Source organism: Pangasianodon hypophthalmus, chromosome 1, assembly GCF_027358585.1.
Source record: "Pangasianodon hypophthalmus isolate fPanHyp1 chromosome 1, fPanHyp1.pri, whole genome shotgun sequence".
NCBI lineage: Eukaryota > Metazoa > Chordata > Actinopteri > Siluriformes > Pangasiidae > Pangasianodon > Pangasianodon hypophthalmus.
In genome coordinates, this window is record NC_069710.1 from 34,427,285 (window position 1) to 34,450,397 (window position 23,113).

The 23,113-nt window shown below is 35.7% G+C and overlaps 2 protein-coding genes across 3 annotated transcripts; both read right to left on the minus strand.

Moving 5' to 3' along the window:
* Positions 1–4,103: 4,103 nt before the first annotated feature.
* LOC113523745 (pentraxin fusion protein-like) lies at positions 4,104–6,254 on the minus strand. Of its 2 annotated transcripts, none has more exons than XM_026909781.3 (3): positions 6,160–6,254; positions 5,747–5,808; positions 4,104–4,968 (listed from the first exon to the last, which is right to left on the minus strand). In XM_026909781.3, the coding sequence occupies exons 1-3, from the start codon at positions 6,162–6,164 to the stop codon at positions 4,355–4,357; spliced, it is 681 nt and encodes a 226-aa protein (XP_026765582.1). In that variant the 5' UTR covers positions 6,165–6,254; the 3' UTR covers positions 4,104–4,354. The 2 variants fall into 2 exon arrangements, with proteins under 2 accessions (XP_026765582.1, XP_026765581.1); XM_026909780.3 differs by having other exon boundaries at positions 4,104–4,971; positions 6,160–6,252.
* Positions 6,255–16,880: 10,626 nt separating this feature from the next.
* LOC113523752 (putative leucine-rich repeat-containing protein DDB_G0290503) lies at positions 16,881–21,082 on the minus strand. The gene is made up of 2 exons (XM_026909788.3): positions 20,908–21,082; positions 16,881–19,234 (listed from the first exon to the last, which is right to left on the minus strand). The coding sequence occupies exon 2, from the start codon at positions 19,197–19,199 to the stop codon at positions 18,657–18,659; it is 543 nt and encodes a 180-aa protein (XP_026765589.1). The 5' UTR covers positions 19,200–19,234; positions 20,908–21,082; the 3' UTR covers positions 16,881–18,656.
* Positions 21,083–23,113: the final 2,031 nt, after the last annotated feature.

Genomic DNA, 23,113 nt, shown 5'->3' on the forward strand with positions numbered 1-23,113 from the left:
AAAAATGACAAATCACACACCCCAGTTCTCCCTTCTGCCCAAAGCTGACACATCACCATTCTGTTAGGAGAAATGAAAGAGAGCTGTGTTTCAGCAGGACAGTACGTAACCGCCTGCCACAACCAGAGGGACAGTGAGTAACACACACACACACACACACACATATATAAATGCTTGAGTATATATGTGTGTAAGCATGTATAAGTAAGGGGAGTATTGGTTTATACACCTGAATAATAATAATAATAATAATAATAATAATAAATATCTCTAAAAATAAAATAAATAAAACATAATACATGGACAAAAATGGGGAAAAATAGCTACAAGGCAGCAATTAAATAATCTTTTAAGCATCTTTTGTAACATATTATAGACAAACATTTTTCACCAGGTGGGAAAAGCAATTCTATAAATTGATACCCCTAAATCTTATGGAGAATTGACCTCTATAAGAGAGAAATTTAGGAAAATGAAAATCTGAACAATAGACCTGTGACTTTTCTTTAAAATAGGTCTTGAATTGCTCAGAAATATTCCCTTCACTTGAATGTATCTTATAAATGAAAACACATATTTGAAAAATATTGATGTCATAAACAGTAAAAATCTGAAATTCCTGAAAAAAGGAACAGATGAAATATGATCAGGTTACAATCCTAACAAAACGTTTCTGTAGAAATAAAATTTTATGGAGCGCAGTAGGAAAAGTACTTGCACTAACTATATTACAAAGTGAAAATTAGGAATAAATTAGACTATAATAAAGGGTGAGAAGACAGTTTGTGGTAACAGGATGACTACCACTGCTTATTATTTATTTTTCTGCTAAGCCAGTCTATTTTTTCTCTCCAACTCGAACTCTCATCATCAAAAATTCTCAAGCATCTTGTAACTGAAACTTGAGGCATCTCAACAGACTCAATTGTAATTTTAGATAAATCCTTAGAATATGATTTTTTTTACCACAGTATATAATAAAGTTAGATTTTTTTTTAATTCAAAGATTATATAATAAATCTAAACCATGTAGCATAAGCACTTAAGCCAATATTCACATTGTTAATCAGGGAGTTGAAATTTGAAGGAGAGGGAACTAGGGTTGCGTGTCATCTCCAAACATTATTGGAGTAAGGATATTTGAGACATTAGACAAATCATTTATATACAGTCAGGTCAATTTTCATAATTTTGTCTCTGTACACCACCACAATGGATTTGAAATTAAGCAATCAAGATGTGATTGAAGTGTAGACTTTCAGCTTTAACTCAAAGGGTTTAAAAAAAATATTGCATAATCTGTAATAAATATCGATGGAGGACTGACTTCTTATACATATATATATATATATATATATATATATATATATATATACAGAGTCCCAAAAGTCTCCATACAGAGGGGAAATTAACACTTTTTGCAAAACGTCTTCCAAAATTTTATACTTTCTCATACCATAGTTTATATATTTTTCAGTAGCCTTTAAGAATACCTTTGACGCAAGAAGAAAGTATTGAAATCATTCACATGACTGGATCGGGAAGCTGTCGCAAGGTTGCGATGGACTTTAACAGGAATCATGGCGAGCGCATCACACAACACACTGTCGCCAAACTTATTAACAAATTCAAAAAGACTGGAAGTGTTGTGGACCAACCGAGAAGTGGACGTCCACGAAGATCCACTGACGAAGGCACAACCGACGTGGTGTTGGTGTACACAGTCCCCTATGTGTGGAGACTTTTGGGACACCCTTGTACAGGTGTGTATATGTGCATTAAACCAGACTCTGTGTGTGTGTGTGTGTGTGTGTGTGTGTGTGTGAGAGTCTGTACTTATAGCAGCCTGTCTTGATGGCCAGTGTGTGTGCAGGTTTTTTTTTTTGTAGTGTTATAATTTGTTGAGGTCTGATTGTTCTTGTGTGCAGCTGCTCCTGATGTAGAATCGTGTTAGTGTGTGTTAGTGAGCTGAGGTTCAGGACCAGCCGGGTGAGGAGACTCTTCTCCCGGCTCAGCTCTTGGTGTTGCAGGGTTTTGTAGTGATCAATGCTGATCTGGGGGTCACTGAGTTTGATAGATCTTTTCTGAATTTTGAGCAGCAGTGGGAATCGGACGAAATCAGCCGTTGTTTGTAGTGTTTCGGAGAACTTGTAGGATGGATTTACAGACGTGTGTGCATAATTTCAGCTGGGTGTTTATTCCATAGTGTTCTGTTTTGTGTGTCCCTAAAGTGAAGTGTGTTGTGTTTCCCTGACATCTGGATCTTTTTTTGAAGCAGTGATAATTTTTGTCTTGTTGAGGTTGAGTGTCAGGGCCCAGGTGTGTCAGTACTGCTGCAGGTTGTGCTGTAGAGCCTGAACACTGGGGGACAGCAGGACCAGGTCGTCTTCATACAGCAGGAGTTTTACTCTCTGAGTCATGTACAGTGAGACCGGGCGCTGATGATTCTAAAATGGATGCAAATTCATTAATATATATATATATATGTATATATATATATATATATATATATATATATATATATATATATATATATATATATATATATTAAATAGTGTTGGGTAATCCTGTCTCATTCCACACTCCTGAGGGAACAATTTACTTCTTTTAATTCTGCACTTGTTTGTGTGCATGGATTTGATGATATCATGTGTTTTACCCCCTGCACCACTTTCAAGAATTTTATAAAATAGATTTTTGGGCCAAATAGAATCAAATGCTTTTTGGAAATGTATAAAACATGTGAGTATTGTGTTTTGGTTTTGGTTTGGTGTGTAAGGTGTAAATATGATCGCTGGTGCAGTGATTTGGTATGAATCCAATTTGACTTTTACTCAAGACGCTGTGTTTCATAAGTAAGTCTATAAGTCTCGAATTAATGATGCTGCATAAAACCTTCCCCAGGTTACTGTTCAGACAGATGCCTATAATTATTAGGGTCAAATTTATCTCCACTTTTGAAGATGGCTGTTATAAGACCTTGAGTCCAGATGTCCGACACTCAGAGTCATGTTGAACAATTTAAGAATAGCTAATAGAAATTTTTGGCTTGTGTACTTAATCGTTTTGTTTAGAACGCCATCAGGCGTACTTGCTTTTTTGCTGCTATGTGAAATAGATTATTCAGGGCAGAACTAAATAAAAACTGCATAAAATAAAAAATAAAAAATGCAATTTTTATTATCCCTCTTATATTTTTTTTATTATTATTATTAACATTTTGCACATTTTGCATGGTGTGTGTAAACTTATGACCCCAACTGTATATCCAGAATTTATATATTTCTGTAAAGCTGCTTTGTGACAATGTCCATTGTTAAAAGTGCTATACAAATAGAATTGAATTGAATTGCCACTGTTAGGTTTTGCAGTGTGTAAGTGCACTAGTGTGTTACTGAAGGTTATGACAGAGCAACCAATCAGAAACCAGGAATGAAATCATATAAAATGCTTAATATAATAATAATATTGATGATTAAAAAATTGTTTCTTTAAAAATGAGATTAAGTGGTGTAATTATAATAATGGCTGGTGTTAGCTTCACAGCTCCAGCACCAAACTAACAAAGAAAACTTCACACACTAAATGTGTGTCTCAGCTAATCAAGTACTTTCAGGGTAAAGGGACGTTGTGTGCAGTTCATTTTCCTCCAAAATATTCCTTTAATATAAACTTTTTTCAAAATTCTATCCTAAACCAGCCGATAAATAAACTATAGCATCCTGCCTCTCTTTGTTATATCGACTCTTCGTCTAGTAAGAAAACGTCAAACTTGTCTGATCCAACAGTCGCTCGGTTTGTGTGTGTGGTTTGTTTGTTTATGTTGATGTGTGGTTATATTTACACAACTTGGTTCCTTGATTTCTCAAATTTCATTATTCAGTTAGAATTTTTTTATTTTTAAATTTTTGTATGTAACATCACTATAATTATTCTATAGTTATTTGTATTGTAATTAGTATGCATGCATTGTTCCAACTCCAAGTTGAAATATTTTTCACCTGAGAACTGGCAATAGAGCAGTTTGCATTTGCAGCTGTTTGTGATTCAGCAGCACCACATTGTGCTTATTAGCGGTATTGCTTCATTTATAACACATCATATTCAGACTTGCACAATTTTATTATTTATCTGTTAATATTTTGACAATACACAGTACAATTCACAATGGTCAAGTGTGTGTGTGTGTGTGTGTTAACATCTTTATTTTTGTAAATGTCATTATTGTTGTTATTATCGGTGTGTGTGTTTGAGTATAATACACAACCCCATTACATACTGGAGCTTAGAAGATATAGTGTTAGAGCTAGAGTTTTGTGTGTGTGTGTGTGTGTGTGTGTGTTTGTGTGTGTGGTCAGTCGTCCTGCACCACCACAACATTGCCGTGGATCTCATACTCCACGGTGCTCCAGTCGAACACGTTTCCACGTGGCACTCTGTGTTTCAGGTTGGCGTACAGAGCGTTGATTTGCATGCGTGACAGCGCAAAGTCCCACATGTTCACATCCGTCATCTCACCCACGAAGCTCTGCGTCACCTCAAAGCCCCCCAGATGTGTGTCAGGGTCCTGGCCGAGCAGCACAGTGCCACGTGGACGGATCTTGTGGCCCGGTCTGTAGATCTGTCGTGTGCTGCGGCGTCCGTCCACATGGAACGCGGCGAGTCCGGTGCTGGAGTCCCACGTCAGACACAGGTGAGTGCGGAAGCTGGAGAGGGGTGTGAGGCGGAAAAGCGCACCGTCTCCGCCCAGGTAGAATGAGATCCGTCCATCCTTCTCGCGCCACATGTTGAGCTCATCTGTGCTGTTGCTGCGATACGCAAAGAGGATGACCTGTCGCTCGTCCTGCAGCTCAGTAGAGATGCGCATGCACAGAGTGAATGCTGAGAGAGCAAGAGGTTTCTGAGGAGATAGCTTGACAAAACTGAAATCTGTCTCATAGGGGAACAGGAGAACCTTCCCACTCAGACCTGCTGCAGAGAGACAGACAGAGAGACAGACAGAGAGACAGACAGAGAGACAGACAGAGAGAGAGAGAGAGATCGACAGGAATAAAGGAACAAAGGAATACAGTAAGTAACAACCAGTGTGTGTGCTGCTGTTATAGGAAAATAACCAACAATGGGGTGGTTTGATGAAGCGGAGTTATTGTCACCACCCTGAAGTTGATTATATTCCTATAACAGCAAGTCCCCAAGTGTTTTATTTCTCTTAAAACTGCTTACCACGATTACAATTATTAATTTATTAAACATGTCATACTTTTTATCCATTTATAGTTACATTTAATGTTCATAAAACAAGTTAGTTCCTGGTTTCACTTATCTTATTGTAGTTACAGTATAAACAGTAGTTCCCTCACCAGCCTCTCTTTTTTCACTCCCTTGAAATTAATAAGACAAAACAACACAAACTGACAAAAGTAAATGTAAAGCATAAACTCCTCTGTCCTGAAGATGCTGGAAAACTTAAAATTACAGTTTTACCTCTGACTGTTACAAAACAATAAATGTATGTATAATAATACAATAAAACAATAAATGTAAAATGTATTAGAACGAACACATTAATATAAACCTGTGATGTGCAGCTGCACTACTGTCAGAGCTGCTGTTATAGAAAATTAATCAACACCTTCTGACCAATCAGAATCCAGAACTCAACAGTAGTGTGGGATTAATAGCCTTTAATTAAGCAGAATTAATTCAAGTAAGCCATCACTGATGAATGTGATTATTTCATACGCACCTTTAGTGGCCGAGGTGAAGGACAGCACAGAGAACGACACAACAACCAAAGCGAGCATCTTACTGCAAACAGACACAATAATGAATACATTCAACTGACAAATAGATTTTTACTCTGTCATGATTTAGACATCTAAAATGTACAATATTATACTAACAATGATATCAAAATTCTGTAAAAGACTAAATTTGTAAGATTTGAAGAAAAAAAAACTTTATTACTGAAATCTTTACAGAATTGTGCTAGAAGGATTCACTATTAAGCAAGCATCTTTACACAAGAAAAGTTTAGAATATTTTGTTAATAAATATCTGTTCATCTGAAAGTTTACAAGATTGCACTAACAATTCTCAGGAATTTAAGTGAATTGAGATTTTTACACTGAATAAAAAGTTAAAAGCAGAGATACTCACTGCATGCACTGTTCACCAACACGTCCAGAAAACTCAAAGCTGACACAAGCACACACACAAACACACACACACACACACGTCCTGTATCCTCCTTGTACGGTAGTGACATCATGATCTAGACAAAAGGCTCAGTGTAAAGTTTAGCAGTCATTTGATGTGCTTAATCATAGACTTTTTCACACACATGCACACTGTACTTCTGTCTTTGTGTGGTGTTTCCATGGCCTTCTGAATTAATTTAATCTAATGCAACCTTTTTATTGCTTATTAAGTTGCAATAAATAAATAAATAAATAGTGAAGGGGCATACAGATAGAAAAAGAGATAATCAGGTTTATCAGACAAACAAGACGAAATCAAATTCATCTGCTCTTATGCAGTGCAGATACTAAAGTGCAATGGCAAAATAATAATGCTTGTAGAGGAAATTATTTGGCTTACCCAAATGGGTCTTAGGAAAACCAAAAATAAATACAAACATTTCATGATTCCTACTGGTGCACACTATAAAAACAGATAAGTTTCTTTTCACTATATGCTGCCTGTGTCTCTCCAGCCAATATTTGAGCCATATTTTCTTATTTATTTTCTTCTATTTTCATATTTTCTCTCTTTCTTTTCCTGTTTCCTTATCCTCTAATTTGAGACATATCCCAAAGAAGATACTGAATTCTCTCTTAAGGTGTATTACCTGCCCCCTTCAGAGATATCTTATAAATATTAGTATCGATATTATATATATATATGTATAAAAACAAATTTTGTAATGTTGATAATCTTGAATTCTGATTTTGTAGAATTTACAACTGCCAGCAAACTACTGTTGGTAAAAGTCATGTTCCCCGTCCCAAGGCTGAGAGGGTTTATTCTGGTGTGTGAGGCGTATTGCTCAAACACTGATGTTTTTGAAATTTTTTATTTATATAAAAATTATGCAGGCTTGTTTAACATGTTCTAGCAGATTTTAGCCTAATTCATTTGCAAAATACATTTGGAGAACTCTATGTATTGTGCATGTTTAGGCACCTTGCATTCAGAAAATCTTTATCTTTCAGAAATTAGTATTACTGTCTGATGGCAAAATGTAGAAATTCTAAAAGAAAACAGACTTTTATATAGACAGTACTTACCTTAGTAGTAGTGACCAGCCTGATAACCAGCCCTTTTAAGCAAAAAGGAATACAAATATATGTAAGAGATCAGTAAACTAGAAGTCAAATAGAAAGTAAAACAAGTTTCAAGTTTATCTGTCATGTGCACAAAAACAATGAAAGCAATGAAAGCGCTTTGCCTTAAACTGGTCAACATAACTCCTGCAGGATTTAAATATAAAAAAATGTATAACAACAACATACATTAGTATCTATTAGAATACAAATATGTCTAAGGAATTTGGGAACTAAAAACTTTAAAAAAAAATGTATGTATGTTTGTATGTATGTATTTTTCGTTCATTTTTTTATTTCACAGAGACATCATTGGTGTATGTCATATCAGCAAGTGCTGTAGTAATGACACTTGTAAAAACACAGATTTTCTTATACGTTTTTTGCCTGACTCAACAATGAGAATTTGACTGACTATTTGGTTCACAAGCCACACATAATATTAAGTAGTTTTTGATAAGTGGTTGTTCATGCTCGGCTGTTGAGTTTTAGCATTGCCCACTTTTTATTTTAAGGTGGCCTTTGTTAAGCTCTTATCAATATTCTTATGAATAAGATCATCTTCTCATTTCCCTTCAAGTCACGTACAGATCCAGTATATATTCAGTTGTCAGGTAAGGTACTAGTTTCTTCTTCTTCTTCTTCTTCCACTTCTTCCACCTGGTGTTGATGCACTGTAAAATAATTCAATGAAACAGGCTGAATCACAATAAACTACACATTTTCCACTAGTTTTTGAACACTTTTATTTTGGGGTATTACAATGCCTGTCCAGATAAGATATTTTAGTTAATATAATTTTAGCACTTTTATCACTCACTACAAAACCAGTAGATTACTAAAGCTGTTAATCTACTAAGCCACTGGCTGCCCTATCCCTCTGAACAACAGCCAGCCTCTCTGGAGGTGAGCTCAGTCCTCCCTGTCATTTTGTCATTCCAAGATTGCAAAACACAGCCACACAGCAGCCTGTTAAAGTTTTTTATTTCAATGGTCCATCATCCTATCAAGCTAAAACCCTATTAGATTGGAGTTAGTAACAGATAGGACTGCAAAATAAGTGCAAGTCATCAAGAAAAACTAGTTCATGCTTTTGTTACCTTTAGGTTGGATTATTGTAATGCTTTGCTCTCTGGATGTTCCAGTAGGTGAATAAACAAGCTTCAGTTAGTCCAGAATGCAGCAGCGAGAGTCCTTACTAGAACCAGAAGATATGACATCACCCCTATCTTATTCATGCTGTGCCATATATTCCAAGCATGGTGAGACTCTTGTGACTGACTGTTTCACAGGCTGCTGAAAGGTCAATAAGGATTAGGACCAATGCCAGTTTAGTAACATTTAGCAATATGAAGTTTCTCAGTAACAACCACAAGAGCAGTTTTTGAAGAGTCTCACACTTTGAAGCTATACTGGTTAGGATCTTGCTGGTCATTCTGGGTAAGAAACAAACAACTGATTGTAAAAAAAACACATTCAATTTTAGAAAGGAAGGACAGAAGTGATATTTGTCTGTGGTTGATGATGTCAGAGATACATAATATAAGCTTTTTTCGGGATGGGTACAATCCTTGCTGTGTTGAAGGGATTTGGTATACGACCAGATGATATGGAGTCATTAATAATGAAAGTGATGATGAGGAGAAGGTCTTGTGAGATGCTCTGGAGCATTATAGAAGGGATGTAATCTAGAGGGCAGATGGCATGCTTACTGTAAAAGAGAAGGTGCATGATACAGCTGTAGAAAATGTGCTGTGAGGAGAAAAATATGTTCTGGCTGTTAGGGAGATAGAAGGAGAAGAGGTATTGGGCATTGTAGGAATAGGTAAAGAAGGGAAAGATTGACAGATAACTTTGCCTGTCCTCATTGTCCCTGGAACTGTGCCATCAACCTCTTCCCAGACCACATACCTCTCATGTTTACCCCCTGTCTATAAAAAAAAACTGCTGGTATATCAATCAGGTCATAAGACAGAGATTTGTCCAGCCATCAGTTTCATTTACATCTTCAAGCTTCTTCATGGAGAAGGGTGGTAGTCTTACATTGTGCATAGACTCAACTCAGAGAAGTCACAGTAATGTTCTGTTACCCCAACCTCTGGTTCCAGATGCACTGGAGCAACTGGAGTGCACATTTTCACCAAAATCATTTGCATAATGAAACTCCCCAAAATCACTCTATATGCTAAACAAAACATGATGTAGAGTAAAATAAAAATGGTTTATCTGGCCCTTCTACAAATAGCTTGTCTAATAAATAAATATGATTTTTAAAAGAATGTAAGAGTACATGTGTGCATTCCATTGTCTCACTTAAAATTCATCATTTATACTGTCTTTTTCCATGGCCAGTTTTGGAAATACACTGTATTGTGGTGTGAGTGATATGATTGAAGGTAAGGCAAGTGTCATTATTCAACTCATTTGGTTGAGAAATTCTAGACCTGTCTCCAAATTGTCTTTGAAACTCCAGAATAGAGCTCAACTAATACTGCACTGACCAAGTGATGATCCGCTCCTCACTGTCAGCGTAGTTTCTGTTGGTCCCCAGAGACGTGTTCCTCATTCAAGTTGTGCCACCCGTCTGTTGTGAGCACTGAAATCAGTAATTACTCTCTCTTATGCTGATAGGATGACAGTAAATGGGATGTTAAGCTCCTCATAATCAGTTTACCTGCTATTACACTTTATTACCACCAGGGGTTGCTGAATGTGCGTGGTCAAGAGTGTGCGGAAATATCAATAACTGTATTCAGTATATGGGTAGACACCATAACAGGAATTCAAAAGTGAAGCCAAAATTTCTCTGAGGCACTTTAGTGGCTGGCTGTAGTATGATTTTTAACCCTGCCCATTCCCATGTTAGTGAATGAGACAGGTGGCAAAATTAAATTTTAAATTTTAAATTACACTGCCACAAATTATTTTCAGGAATAGTGTTCTGTCATTTTAACAAGTACAGCTGACCTTAATATATCACCCAATATTTTTCCTCACAACAAATGCATTTTATAGGAGTTATTTGGTGATAAATAAAAGGTCATGTTTGATGAGGTGATTGATAGTTTTGGATATGACAGTTGAGTCTCTTGAGCATGCACATACTTTGCACATGCCAGATAATAGAAAATATGATGCTTCTGAGAGTGGATTTGACCTGGATTTTAGCAAAGAGGATTTTTCATTGCCTTTGCCGCAATAAATTCCGACAACACAACTTCTAAACAACACAATTTATAAAAGGTAAAGACCTACCTTTGTATTTTTTATCTTAGGGATTTTATTTAGAATAGCTTTTGCTCCATGGGTCATGGGACTCGTTCACAATATGCTTAAACTGAACATCCTTTCAACACATATAATATTATTTGACTTTATAGTATTGTATAGTAAAATTGTAGAAGCATAATTTTTTTATAATCACACTACTCAGTGCTACCCTTAACACTTGTAGCTTGTTTCATGCCTCTTTAATAGGATCGTAAAATTATTGACTATTACTTAGTGTCTCAGTTTGCAAAGCCTTTGCACTTTTCCATGTGCTTACACTTCTCATTGTATAACACTCTTGTATGTTCACTCTTGTTTGACTATCTGATATACTGTTAGCATAGCCTATTACTTATCCATTAACACTTGTGCTAGCTGGCCTTTCGCCTATTGTTCTTGCTTACCTATAACTGTGTTATCTGTCTTGCCACAGCCAATAGGTGTTAGCTTAGTGACTATCCTTGGCTTATATTAGCAGTTTGTGTTTATGCTTCTTTATTTGGATAGTTACCTGTGTTTATTAAACGTATTTATTAAAATCCCTCTGCTTTAGGGTTCATCTCTGGTCTAAGCTGGTTCATTAGACCATTATTCATCATACATCCTTGCTATGAGCCATAGGCCAAACATCAGTTTACACAAGGGATGAAGTGAGAAAATTGTCTTACAGACAAAATAAGAGTAATACATAGAGATACACAGAAAAACAATTTTCTGCTGACTCACCAGGTCTACTGTCTGTTTCTACATTCATTGGGTTACTCATCAACTCATCAAGTACTCATCAAGTACTCCCCTTCTTCTTCATCAGATTGCTTTCTCTTTTGCTTCTTAGAACCTTTAATGAGTGAACTTCTTTCCTGCCTTTCTTTTTCTCTATCCCCTAAATTATGCCATCTCTCCTCATGTTTTGCGAGATATTTTTCTTTCTCTTCGAAACGAATCTCCTTTCCCTCCAGACGCTGTTCCCTCTCATCCACATGAATCTCTCTTCTATCTAGACGCTTTTCTCTCTTTTCCAGTTGAACCTCTCTTCCACCCAGACACTTTCCTCTCTCTTGTAAATGAATGTCTTTTCCTTCCAAGTGCTTTGCTGTCTCTTGTAAATGAATCTCTCTTCCTTCTAGATGCTTTATGTTTTCTTCTAAACAAACTTCTTTTTTTCCAGATGTTTTGCTCTCTCTTGCAAACGAATCTCTCTTCCTTCTAGATATTTTGCTGTATTTTCCAAATTAGTCTCTCTTCCAACCAGACGCTTTTCTTTTTCTTCCAAATGAACTTCTTTTCCTTCCAGACGCTTTTCTTTCTCTTGCAAATTAATCTCTCTTACATCCAGATATTTTTTTCTCTCTTCCATAGCAATCTCTCTTTGCTGTAGATGCTTTTCTTTTTCTTCTGAATTAATTTCTTTTTCATTCAGATGCTTTTCTCTCTCTTCCAAATGAATTTCTCTTCTATTCTGATGGGTTTGGCTCTTTTCCATAGCAATTTCTCTTTGCCGTAGATGCATTTCTTTTTCTTCTAAATTAATTTCTTTTTCATTCAGACGGTTTTCTCTCTCTTCCAAATGAATTTCTCTTCTTTTCTGATGGGTTTTCTTTTCCATAGCAATTTCTCTTGATTCCAGATACTTTTCTTTCTTTTTACAATTAACTTTCATATGCAGATGTTGTTTTTCTTTCTTTTCTTTCTTATTTTTCTTGATTTTGCACTTTTGCTTTGTTGTATCCTCTATGGTCTGTGAGGGAATGTTACCAGTATCTGTGCCTATTTTTAAAAACAAAATAGACTTAATATAAGAGAAGCAAAGATAAATAAAAAGAATAATTCAATAACAGTATTTGATTTACCTCTTTCTGAGTCCTCATCAGGCATATAGTCAGATGTGAATACATCTGACATGAGAAGAGAACTTACATCTAAAGTAAAACAGTAACAGTAACATTTAAAAATGCATGTTAAAACAGAATAGTCTGTATTCATTATAGGTAACTTGGTTGTCTCTGGCAGAAATGCAAGACCTGGCAGTAGGTGAATCTTTGAGCAACATACTGACCACAAGCCTACTTACAAACCAGCACAGGAATAGTTATGGGATACAAATTTATTAAGCAGACTTCATGCTGTTGTACTGTGCAAATTTAGAATATGGCCTGATAGACCACTGCTGCGTGCGCTGATGCTCAGCAATGCTTCCTCACTTAGGCCCTGTTCTTTTCCATGTCTTGGATTTAGGCACTGCTCCTAACCCCATCTTGATTTCTGGCCCTTCCCCTTGTCCTGCTTTAGTCTTAGGCCCTGCCCTTGCCTTTGCTTATAATATTAAGCACTGCTTTTTTGCTCTGTCTTAGCTTTGGGTCCTGCTTCTTGCCCTTTCTCAGGTTCAGGCTTTCTCCTTCCTTAGTTTGGCCCTGCTCAGGCCGTGTTCAGTGCCTACCTCTTCTTAAGACTCTCTTGTTTTTTTCAATATCTCACTCTCAGGCCCTTATCCTTGCACTGATATAGTCATAGGCCCTGTTTCTTGCCTTATATCTCTCTGTCTTTGCTTCTACTGTTATTATGTTAAACATCATTTAGAGAGTGTGTGAAAAGGTTTTCAAGTACATATAGCTGGGTCCAAAAGTCAAAAACCCACATTTAAAATCTGGAATATTTTCCATTGGAAGTAAACAGTTTATTTTTTAATTTATGACAATGAAAGGAAATATTCAATATCTGGAAGAATTTTATATCTAATATTCTGCACTATTTTTAGGTTACTACTTACATTTAAGCAAATTTATGACACTATGTGAACTATTGTGATACTGACTATGTGGTTAGATTACCTTTGAATCTTATTCCTTCTACTAATGCAAGTGTTCATATGACACACCAATGGATTTAATCTAGCACGAATTTTCAAGTGTTAGACAAACTTATGGAATCCATACCAGCTCGAGTGCATACTGTCATAAAAGCAAAAGGGGGGGCATGTCAAATTCTCTACACTTTCATTTTGTGCACGTATTCTAATTTCAGTAGTTCTTTGGTACTTCTCATGTTTAATCAGGCATTAGATTATACTCATTAAATGCAGGTTAACAAGTAAGACCAGTTGAAGACAGGGCATGGTTGACAAACTCCCATGTAGAGGAAATTGTAATAATAAATTTGAGAGGAAATGAATGCATGAATAACAGTCTCCAGATCTTTACATAACAAGAGTCAGAGTCAAAAATAACATCAAGATTTTTTGTGTAGCTTTTTTATATTTCTTAACAAGGGCCACAATTTATCAGCTACAGTTCTCGAAGAGTCTGGATGACCAAATATAATACAATTTAATTCAATGCAATTTTATTTATATAGCACTTTTAACAATAGACATTGTTAAAACAATTAAAAAAAACAATAGACAAAACAGATGTACAGATATCTGGATATTTTATCCCTAATTAGCAAGTCAGAGGATATGTTGGTGAGGGAAACTCTCTGAGAAAAAATGAGGAAGAAACCTTGAGAGGAACTAGACTCATAAGGGAAATCATCCTCTTTTGGGTGACACCGGATAATGAGATTATAAATCATTACTTTTCTACAGCTGAATTGAAACAAGCGTTGCTAAGTGTGTTGAAAGACAGTATCTTCTGTCTTGTAATTATTTAACTGGAGAAAGTTTTTAGACAAGCATTATTTAATATCCATAATCCAGTCAAAAAGAATTTGCAGAGAGTCATTTTTCAAGAGATTTCAATGGGAGATATTATTGTGTGTCATCAGCATAAAAATGGTAGGAAATGTTGTATTTACAAAAAATAAAAGGGGAAGCATGTACAAAGACAAGAACATAGTACCCAGGATGGAGCTCCAAGGTACACCACTGGTAATTACTGCTGTCCTATGGATGCCATCACCACATTTAAGCTGATCCAGAAGAATGGCATGATCCACAGTGTAAAATGGTGTGCTGACGTCCAATAAAATACAGTACAATACAATAGCAGTACAATAGCACACTTTCCAGAGTCTACAGTTAATAGTTCATTAGGTACTTTGCGGAGGGTGGACTCTGTGTTATGGTCTAAAACAATTACTACAAAACATCATTCTCAGTAAGAAATGAAGAAAGCAGATTAAAAACAACTTTTTCCAAAACTTTTGAGGTAAAAGGTAGCTTAAAGATAGGTATAAAATTGTTGAGAACAAATGGGACTAGACTTGGCTTTTTGATAAGAGGCTGAATGATTGCATGTTTAAAACAGACCTGGAACCACTCGCTAACAACATGCAGCATATCTCTAACAAGAAGTGTGGAGACTACATCCAAAGAACAAGTAGTAGGCATCATATAGGACAGTGACACAGGCTCAAACTGGTTTAGGAAATAGGTTTGGGAAGGCAGACCATATTGGTAGATCTGAGAGATCATGAATTGAAGGTGAAATCAGTAACCTTCTATTGGCAATAAAGAATTTCATGAATTCTTCACAGCTGCAGTGTGCTCTGGAGTTGCTGTGATAACAGGATTCAGTACTGCATTTATTGTAGTAAACAAGACTTTGGGACTATGGGAGTTTTTGCACATAATTCCTGGGTTTAGAGGATAGAGGGCAGAGGAGGTCCATGGATGAGGAAAGTGAGGAGAGGAAAGTGTCTGTGGCTAAATCTAGCAGTAGAGAGGAAAATGACTGGAAGGTCAAGGTCTGGAAGGGATGATAGGGTACAGGAAGCTATGATGGAAGAGGAGATAGAGTGGAGGTTTCCGTGAATGGGAGCGAGGTGTTGATAGCTGATGTTAGGAAGAATATTGAGGATGATGGTGAAAAATACCAAATGATGATCCTCCCAATGCCAGCTTCATATGCAATGGTCAGTTTAAAATTGGAAGATTTCTAAGAACCTTCTGTGCTAACAAACAAAACGACTGGTCTCAGTTTCTCCCATAGGGTGAATATGCACGAAACCACCGGCAACACTCTGACATGCACCTCACCCCATTCCAATGTGTACTTGGGGTTAGGGTTAGGGTTAGGGTTTCGGTTTCCCTCGATTGCAACCATCAGTGACTCACCAGCTATGGATGAATGGTTTAAGTGAACTGAGTGGTGGTTGGTCTCCCAGAGTTAAAGACTCAAACAAGTGGCACAAACTAATAAAAGCTCACAGATCAGCATAGAAGCGAGAGCTAAATAAAATGTTCACTGGCATCCCTGATTGATTAATGCTCATTTTGGTATCAGTATCAGTTTGGTTTTGCTTTTTTTGTTAGTATGTTTATACTTTATGATTTATTATGCTTATTATATTTACAATTTACATAATTTTTGTGTCAAAGAATTTAATTGTGAAGGGCTTTTTAAAAAAGAAAGAAAGAAAGAAATCAATATCGACTGATACTCAAGGTCTAAGTCTCAGTATCAGTATCTGAAAAGAAGAAGTGGCATCATGCTGTTTCTAGTTATAATCAATGAGTGCAGTGTTAACTTCAGAATCTCAACAAATCAAATATATACAGATATGCATAACAATAAAGGGTACACAAAAACAATCACTTACTGGAATCTTTTGAGTGATCAGCCATTTCTTAATGGAAAAATGCAGTTTTCAAGTGTGTTACACCTCACGCTGTTGAGTGTAGCTCATGTATGTTTTCTCTCCTTACTTTCATTTTCTCCAAAATTCAAATTTAATTCAAATTTTACTGGTCACACACAGCCATGCACAGTACGACATGTTCTGACAAACCCAGAGGGAAAGGTAAAACCCTGTGACATAACCCTGCGGAAGTAACAGACTACATCATGTACTCTCATTACTCTCAGAATACATGAATACATGCTTCACTTATTTAATTATATGTTCTAAGTATATTTATATGATAGTAATAAATATTAATATGAAGTACTTTAATATAATGTATTTATATAATATAAACTTATCAAATAACTAATAAATAAAATATTCAATTTCACTACATTTATTTTGACCACTGATACAGAAAAAAAAGACAGTATGTGCAAGTTTGTAAGTTTTTTCATTTACTTTTTTTTCCCACGTAAAAGGTTTCTATTTGTTTTTTATTTGAATTTTTTGGTTGCTATATCATTTGGTTTAATTTTTTACATCACAAAAACCTGCAATTTTAGCAGGAGTGTGTAAACTTTTTATATCCATTTGACTGTTAATAATTAAGGTGGGGTTCCCTTCAGCATAACTTATTTAATTAGTTTATATAATTGTTCAAAAATCGCATTGTTATAGAACATTTTTGGATTAGTTGTGTCAGTTGTAGACTTACTTTACAATAATTTGAAAAGTAATTACACAATATTTTCACCAGATGCTTTATTTCTTGAGCTATTTTTTTTATCATTAATTTTATTTTTACTTACTTTTACTCAAGTGAATTATTAATAGATTAGCTCTTTGTTTGTTTATTCCTTCTTTGTTTTCCTCACATTTGGCCTTGAAGTAACATGATGCAGATTAGCCCAGCCTCATTAGAGGGAGGAAGTGAAAATTGTTCTCTCTATAATAAACTGAACAATGAAACCCAGAACTCAATAAAGCTGCCAACTCTCCAATGAAAATATAGTTTTTCTTTTTTCCCTACATTTTTGTTTTTATAAATTATTATTTTTATAAATATGCTGTATATTGTGACTGTGATGGACTAACAGTATTATTTGTACCAGTTTGTAAAAACACAATCTTTCCCTCTGCATTGTGTTACTATAAAGGACACCAGATGACACCTTACCAAATTACTGGGGATTTATTTTCCTGTATACAGAATGGAAGTAGCACATACAGTGTGGATTAAATTCTCACACACAACCTACTGTGAGAATGAGACTTAGCCCAGACTTAGCATTCTTGCAGTCAGAACACACAGTACCTGAGGATTTTGGATAATGTCCAAAGCATAGTCACTGAGATGCAAGCTGGATTGCTAAGTTTCCTGCTTGGTGACTAGAAGAATAAAGTATGAGTATAACCAATCTCATATTGGTAATATGGCACTGCCCTTGCCAAAAATTCATTTCTAAATAGAATTAAGTAGACATTTTAACTTGCAATGGTATCCAGCTTCCCTCTGCTTCAAATACCTTCTCCCGAGGGATTGTCCACTCTAATTGTAGCTATATTCATATCCAACAACTGGGTTCACCAAATCCAGATGTGGAAATCTGGAGTCCTGATAAAAACACCAGTTAGCTCACCAGACAAGATATCATTAATAAAGTAATGACTAAAAAGAGGTATTCCTATGAGATTCACCTGCTCCAGTACTAGTGGAAATATTGAAGAATCTACATGTGTTTGGCCAGCTTATCCTTCAATCCATCAGTTTTCTTTACAGGAGAGCACATTAAATTAACAAAAATGTTGGCATTATTTAATCAATTCAACACTTTATTGTTGAAATTAGAGTGTTGGATCAAGTGCTATTCTATTTGTTGCTGAATAAAGAGTGTAGAAGCCATTTTGTTGAATTAAACCAGTGATTAATGTGATAATTACAGCTAGGCCTATTCATGCAGCAATATACTGGTGATATACTAGACTCCTATTAGATTTATTTCAAAACTCACCATCTTCTCAACCCCAGCCTGCCCAGTCCTACCCCGTCACATCTTGCTCCGCCCTGCCCCACAATACTCCACATAGCTGCATCCCTCCCTTCATGGTAACTTTACCCATTCAATTCAATTCAATTCAATTTTATTTCTATAGTGCTTTAAACTATGAACATTGTCACAAAGCAGCTTTAGAGAAATAAATAGATTCAAATTAAATTAAACCAGAATAAACTGTAAATATGTGAATTTATCCCTAATAAGCAAGCCATCCATTCAAAACCTAGCTAGAGCAGCATCAGTTACAATCAGGAGAGTGTGTTAGAGCAGTGATTTCCATGTCCTTTAATATGAATGATGTGATAATTAATGCCCCATCCCTTTTATTGATCCTGCTCCTAATCTTAACCAATGTGAACTTTACACACCAGTTGGCTTCAAGAGTTCTTAAAAATATGCAATGGTGAGAATGTGTGCATAACATTAGCATCACATTAGATTAGATACCGATTATACCATATATCTCCCCAACCTTTGCCTCCAGTTCTTGTCGCATTCTCTCTATCTCTTCATCTTTCTGTTCTATTTCTTCTCGCATTCTGTTTATTGTTTCATCTTTATCTTCTATTTCTTCTCGCAGTCCGTTTATTGTTTCATCTTTCTCTTCCAGTTCTTGTCTTAGTTCTTCTAACTCATTATGTCTGTTTTCCAACTTCTGCCGCTTTCTGTCAATCTTGTCATCTTTATTTTCTAGTTCCTCTTTCAATTGCTCTATCTCTTCATCTTTCTCTTCTAGTTCATGTTTCATTCTCTCAATCTCTCCATCTTTCTTTTCCACTTTATGCCTCATTCTCTCTATTTCTGCATCATTCTCCTCTAGGTCTTGTTTCATTTTTTGAATCTTTTCCTCTTTCTTTTCCAGTTTTAGTCTCTTACTCTCGATCTCCTCTTCTCTTTGCTCGAGCTCTTCTTTTACCATTTCTAAAATGTTTTCAGTTTCCTTGTGTAGTTTTTCTCTCAAGATGTCCAACGTGGTGTCCATTTTTCAAATAGAATCCACTGAGTGAAGGTCTTCCTCTGTAATTATTCAGAAAAAGGGAGTCAGCAACAAAAATACAGTTACAAGTATTAAAGATATTTTTTAACATTATGTAGGTAAGGACTCACCTTTTAAAACACTACACTGAGTTTTAAGAATTAGTTCTAATTTTACTGGCTGTGCAAAAAGGAAGTATGTGCTGAAATTCTTTACTTGCACCACTGGATTTGTTGGGTGTTAAAAGCCTATGTAAAGTTGAAGTTAAAAGCCTATGTAAAATAAAAATGCAAACTAAGTTACACTTTTAAATAGTCTTTGTTAGGCTTTTGGTGAAACTATCAATATCTGCACTGTCAGTACTCTAACAGATATCCCTCAGAACTGAATAGATTCCCATCACGGGTCATAGTGTGACAACCTGGAATTGAAATGTACATAACTGGGATTTTATGAATTTTATGATATGAAAAATGTACACAAAATAGCCCAAAAAGGGGGGGGGGGTGTAGTTTGCCCTTGGACATCATTAATTATTTAAAAGGATTCAAACTGCATGCAATTAAAGTGTCACATGATCTCAAATAAATACACCTGTTCCTGGAAGAATCCAAAGTTTATCAGAGAACATTCCTAAACAAACACTGTGAAAACAAGTCAGGATAAAATTCTGGAAAAGTCTCAAACATTGTTTAATTATTTTTAATCCAATCTTTAAACATCCTATAGTGTAATATTGAATCAATTATGAAAACAAATTTAAAAAAGAAAAAGAGGAGAGGCCATCCATCAAAAGTTAGTGATCAGGTAAAGAAGGGACTGAGAAGCCATTTGAAAATAATTTTGTGAACTATATTAATTTTCATTTTATCATTTCAGTGTTATGGGTTAGTTTGTGGGGATTCATGACATACGTTTAAAGGGGTGAATACTTATGCAATGTGCTAGCCTTTTGTAAGAAAGGTTTATCTGCAAGGATACACTAGAGCATGTAGTAAAACCAGAGCATAAAGTGAAAGCAAGTTTTTATGCAAATAACAGGAGCAGTCGTATTTAAATATTCAACAGCCAAAGGAAGAAATCTGTTGCTGAGGATCTGCCTTTATACAAAATTCAATAACAATAATTCAATATTCAATAATAGATATTCTGGATAATTGAGTAGATCTATGATCTGCAGCACAGGTGGTGAGGCCTATGATGTAGCTTATTTGTTGCCGTTCGTTTTCATTTTAGCTCAGTTTTACCAAGGTATTGATTTCTTTTTTGAAAGTATTAAGACTTTGAGCAACTATTTTCTTCTTTAACAGTGATAGTTGACATCATTTGACCAAGAGAAAACTAATACTCCCCTGGAATCATTGGATCATTTAACTGATCTCAAACAATGTATAGGCAAAGCTAAGTCAACATAACCAGCTCGGTTCTCCATTTTTCCCTATAATACATCTACAGTATGGTCAAAAAGGAAGAGTAAGATCCTGAAACATATTTTAATTTTTAAAATCCATTTGTTAATATAGTTTATAAACAATATAACAAATGTCCAGAGGAAAGAAATGCACTATTTGGATTCTTGTGGTAGGATTAGCTTGTTAGAACAGATCTATAGACCTACTCCTCGGCCGACAGGGAGGAGTTTGTGACAACCTCTCATAACAACACTCAACAGAGAAAGAAATAGATTAATTAATAAAGAAAAGAAATTTCTCACCAGGAATAAACTTCTTCAGCTGACGTTGATTACTTGGCTGTCTTCTCTGTGTGTGTGTTTATGTATGTGTGTGTGTGTGTGAGACAGAGAGAGAGAGAGAGAGAGAGAGAGAGAGAAAGAAAGAGACACCATTCTGTACAATAAGCACTGCGGTCTGGCCTTTTTAAATACCTACCTACCTGTCTGGGCATGCTTAGTGTTTTATCACATATTACCATGTGCCTTTTGCACTGATCAGAGGGCTCAAAGTTCAAGCCACTTCATCTTGGCATGTTTATGCCAGCTCTCTTTCTTAAGGAGACATCTGTGGTAATCAAGCTCATGTCATTTTTTTTTTACCATTTGTGTCTGTGATTTTGGTTTGACAAAAAATGTTATTTTGTACTTTTTGTAAGCCTTGCCACCTTGAGACTCTTTATCTCTAGTATTTTTCCCTCAGACTTTTATATGATGCAGATTCTTCAGTGTATTCTATAACACTCTTTTAATTCCACCAAAAGAAGAAGCAGCATCTTAAAGATCCATCAAGTATATTAACACGAACAAGTTGATATTAGACTGGTTTTAGTATCACTCACTCACTGTCTGTTTCCTTTAGAATTAACTATAAATCTTTATTATTAATTTTTAAAACTCTTAACACTACAGCACCTGCTAAATACATGACAAACAATATTCAGAATCGTGTCTTAAGGTTATATCATACCTTCTATGTATTCCATGTGCAAAACTTTAAAAGAGCTCTTCACTTTTATGCACTAAAGTTCTTGAACAAGTTACCATTACACATTCGTCCTCTGTCATTGATTTTAAAACAACTAAATAGCTTTTATTGTTTGCTTTACTTTTACCAGCAAATTAATTTTACATTACTTTTATATTAATATTTTAATTATTGTATTTTATACATTTGTATATTTTATATTGTTATTATTTTATTTGCCATGTCATCACTATTATTTTTTTCATTTATGTATTTAACTATTGTACGATTTTTTTTTTTTTCATAATTTCTGTTTTTTTATTTCACATAGTAAAACATGATGTATTGTCCTTCTTGACAATAGTTTAAACTAATCTAGCAGGATAACTACCAGCACTGTTATAATTATTCTTAATGAATGCATTGAGACAAAGATGTTGAAAATTGTCATCTATTTCTTACCAGTGTAATAAGTCTATCCCCTTATTAAAACTCAAAAGGCTAATAATTTTCTGCCAGTTCTTTTCACCATGCAGGGTGTTTTGGTATAATCCAAAAAGTTTCTCTTGCATTTTAACATAATGAAATTCATTTATCAATAATAAACACTATATTCAAAAATAATGTTGCTCATAAGTGCTCGTTGGCACCAGAGAACCTTCAGCCAAAGGTCAATGATCGATTTTGTAATTAGCCTCAAATCTGATGGTACATATATTATGGACACTTGGGTAGAGAAAGGGACAGAGCTGTCAACTTATCACCACTTGGTGCACTGGGCGTGAGTCATATTTACCTGGTAAACCTAGGAAAGCCTATGGGGTTGCTTGGGATCATATGGCAAAGCAGAAGTTTCAGTGAGAGACAAATTCTCCCAACTCAGAAAAGACTTCTAGCATGTCTAGAGAAAGAGATTGAATGGACCTTCTTTGAGTCCTCAATTGTAGAAGCAGCTGCAAAAAAGTTGTGGACAGAAGGCTCTTGGTGCCTTTCAAGATAGTAACCAGTCATTATGGACATCAGTGGTGAGAATACCCATCAAACTGAAGAAGGAGGCCTTTTGAGTAATGCTCACAGAGGGCTGTCCTGATTCACCTGAGAGGTATAGAAGAGCCAGAATGGCTGCAGAAAAAGCAGCTGCAGAAGCAAATTGATTTTCTCTCAGAAATGGGTGGGATGAGACTGAGCGGAGGGACTGTGCCCCTGGTGGAGGAGTTTAAGTGTCTTGGCATCTTATTTACAAGTAACAGAAAAAAGAGCATCAGATTGACAAATGGGTTGGATCAGCAGCAGCAGTGTTATAGTTGCTGTACTAGTCTGTGAAGGTGAAGCAGGAGCTCAGCAACCTGGATGGAGTTGTTGTTCCTTTGAATTAAGAGAAGAGAGAGGTTGTTCAGGCACCTTTCTTCATGCCTCTGCTCATGCATGACCTACTGGTCCAAGATCTCCTGGTAGACCCAGGCCCCACTGGAGAGATTATATCTCACAGTTAACCTGGGAATA